Source organism: Orycteropus afer, unplaced genomic scaffold (assembly GCF_000298275.1).
Source record: "Orycteropus afer afer isolate SDZICR_OR568_19922 unplaced genomic scaffold, OryAfe1.0 scaffold00174, whole genome shotgun sequence".
NCBI classification, from domain to species: domain Eukaryota; kingdom Metazoa; phylum Chordata; class Mammalia; order Tubulidentata; family Orycteropodidae; genus Orycteropus; species Orycteropus afer.
In genome coordinates, this window is record NW_006921761.1 from 3,614,217 (window position 1) to 3,615,453 (window position 1,237).

Consider the following 1,237-nt stretch of genomic DNA (forward strand, 5'->3'; position numbering starts at 1 on the left):
CCCCGCCCAGCCTACCTTGGACGTGAGGTCCCGGTGGAATACACCTTTGGCGTGCAGGTACCGCAGGCCACGGGCGATGTCCAGAGCCAGGCGGAGCCTGACCGGCCAGGACAGGGGCTCAGGGGAGCTGAGCAGCTGTTCCAGAGTGCCCCCGTTCATGTACTAGGTCACGGGGGCAGCAGGAGGGAGATGAGTCGTCAAGGGCTGTGTTCTCCCACTTACAAGCCCAGGGGCACAGGGCTCAGGAGAAGCAGGAAGGTCAGACTGGTGAGTCTGGGTGGTGGTTGTTATGCGCCCTCTAGTCGACCTGACTCATAGGAACCCCTCCTTGGGTTTCCAAGGTGGTATCACTATGGAAGTAGATTGCCCCACCTTCCTTCCGAGGAGTAACTAGTGGGTTTGAACCACCAGGCTTCTGGTTAGCAGTCAAGTGCTATAGGCACTGTGCTACCAGGGCTCGCAGTCTGGGTTCTAGGGCCCCCCATTCAGGCTCCAGGACTGCCCTGTCCAATCCAGGAGCCACTAGCCAAGTACAGCTGTTTAAATTTAAACCAGTGAGGTTAACTAAAACTAAGCATTCAATTCCCCGGTCACTTTGGCCACGCGTGGCGAGTGGCTACCGTACTGCACAACACAAAAAACCCTGCCATCAACGCAGGGTTCCCGGGACGTCACTGTGCCAGGACATGGAGCGAATGACATGAGCTGAGCCCCGTGCATGGTTTGCCCAAAGTTCAGGGCCGCCTGCCCTGGAGGCGGTCCCCCCACCCGTCCTGCTGCCTCCTACGCCCCCCGCAGGAGGGCGCCCTTCCCGTCCCCTCCTCACCTCGGTGAGCGCGTGCAGCTGCCCCTGGTGCACGCAGACGCCCATGAACCTGCAAGAGGCCGAGCAGGACACACGGTCAGGCCGCAGGGCACGGCCCGCGCCCGCCTCTGCGCGGGGCCCGCCCGCCACCGCCACCGCCTCTCACCGCAGGATGTTGGGGTGCCGGAGCCGATTCATGAGCTGCACCTCCCGCAGCGTATTGCCCCGGTTGCTGGGGAGCCGGTTCATCTTCAGCACCATGACCTGCCCCGACTGCCGGTGCCGCACCTGGGGGCGACGGGAGGCGGCGCTGTCCTCGCTCCGCGCCCGGCCCCGCCGCAGCCGGTCCCGCCCCTCCGCCTGTCCGCCCGCCCGCGCTACCTTGTAGACCTCGGAGAAGAAGCCGGACCCGATCTTCTCGGCGCAGTGGAA

General features: G+C 64.2%; 1 protein-coding gene across 1 annotated transcript in view; it reads right to left on the reverse strand.

Annotated features, from left to right (window-relative positions):
• TESK1 (testis associated actin remodelling kinase 1) overlaps positions 1–1,237 on the reverse strand; it is a 6,730-nt gene that overhangs the window by 3,266 nt on the left and 2,227 nt on the right. The window contains exons 3-6 of the mRNA XM_007946916.2: positions 1,187–1,237; positions 972–1,093; positions 827–875; positions 16–162 (exon numbers count right to left, since the gene is read on the reverse strand). Of these exons, the coding sequence (XP_007945107.2) occupies positions 16–162; positions 827–875; positions 972–1,093; positions 1,187–1,237 (369 nt within the window). The remainder of the gene's footprint in view (positions 1–15; positions 163–826; positions 876–971; positions 1,094–1,186) is intronic.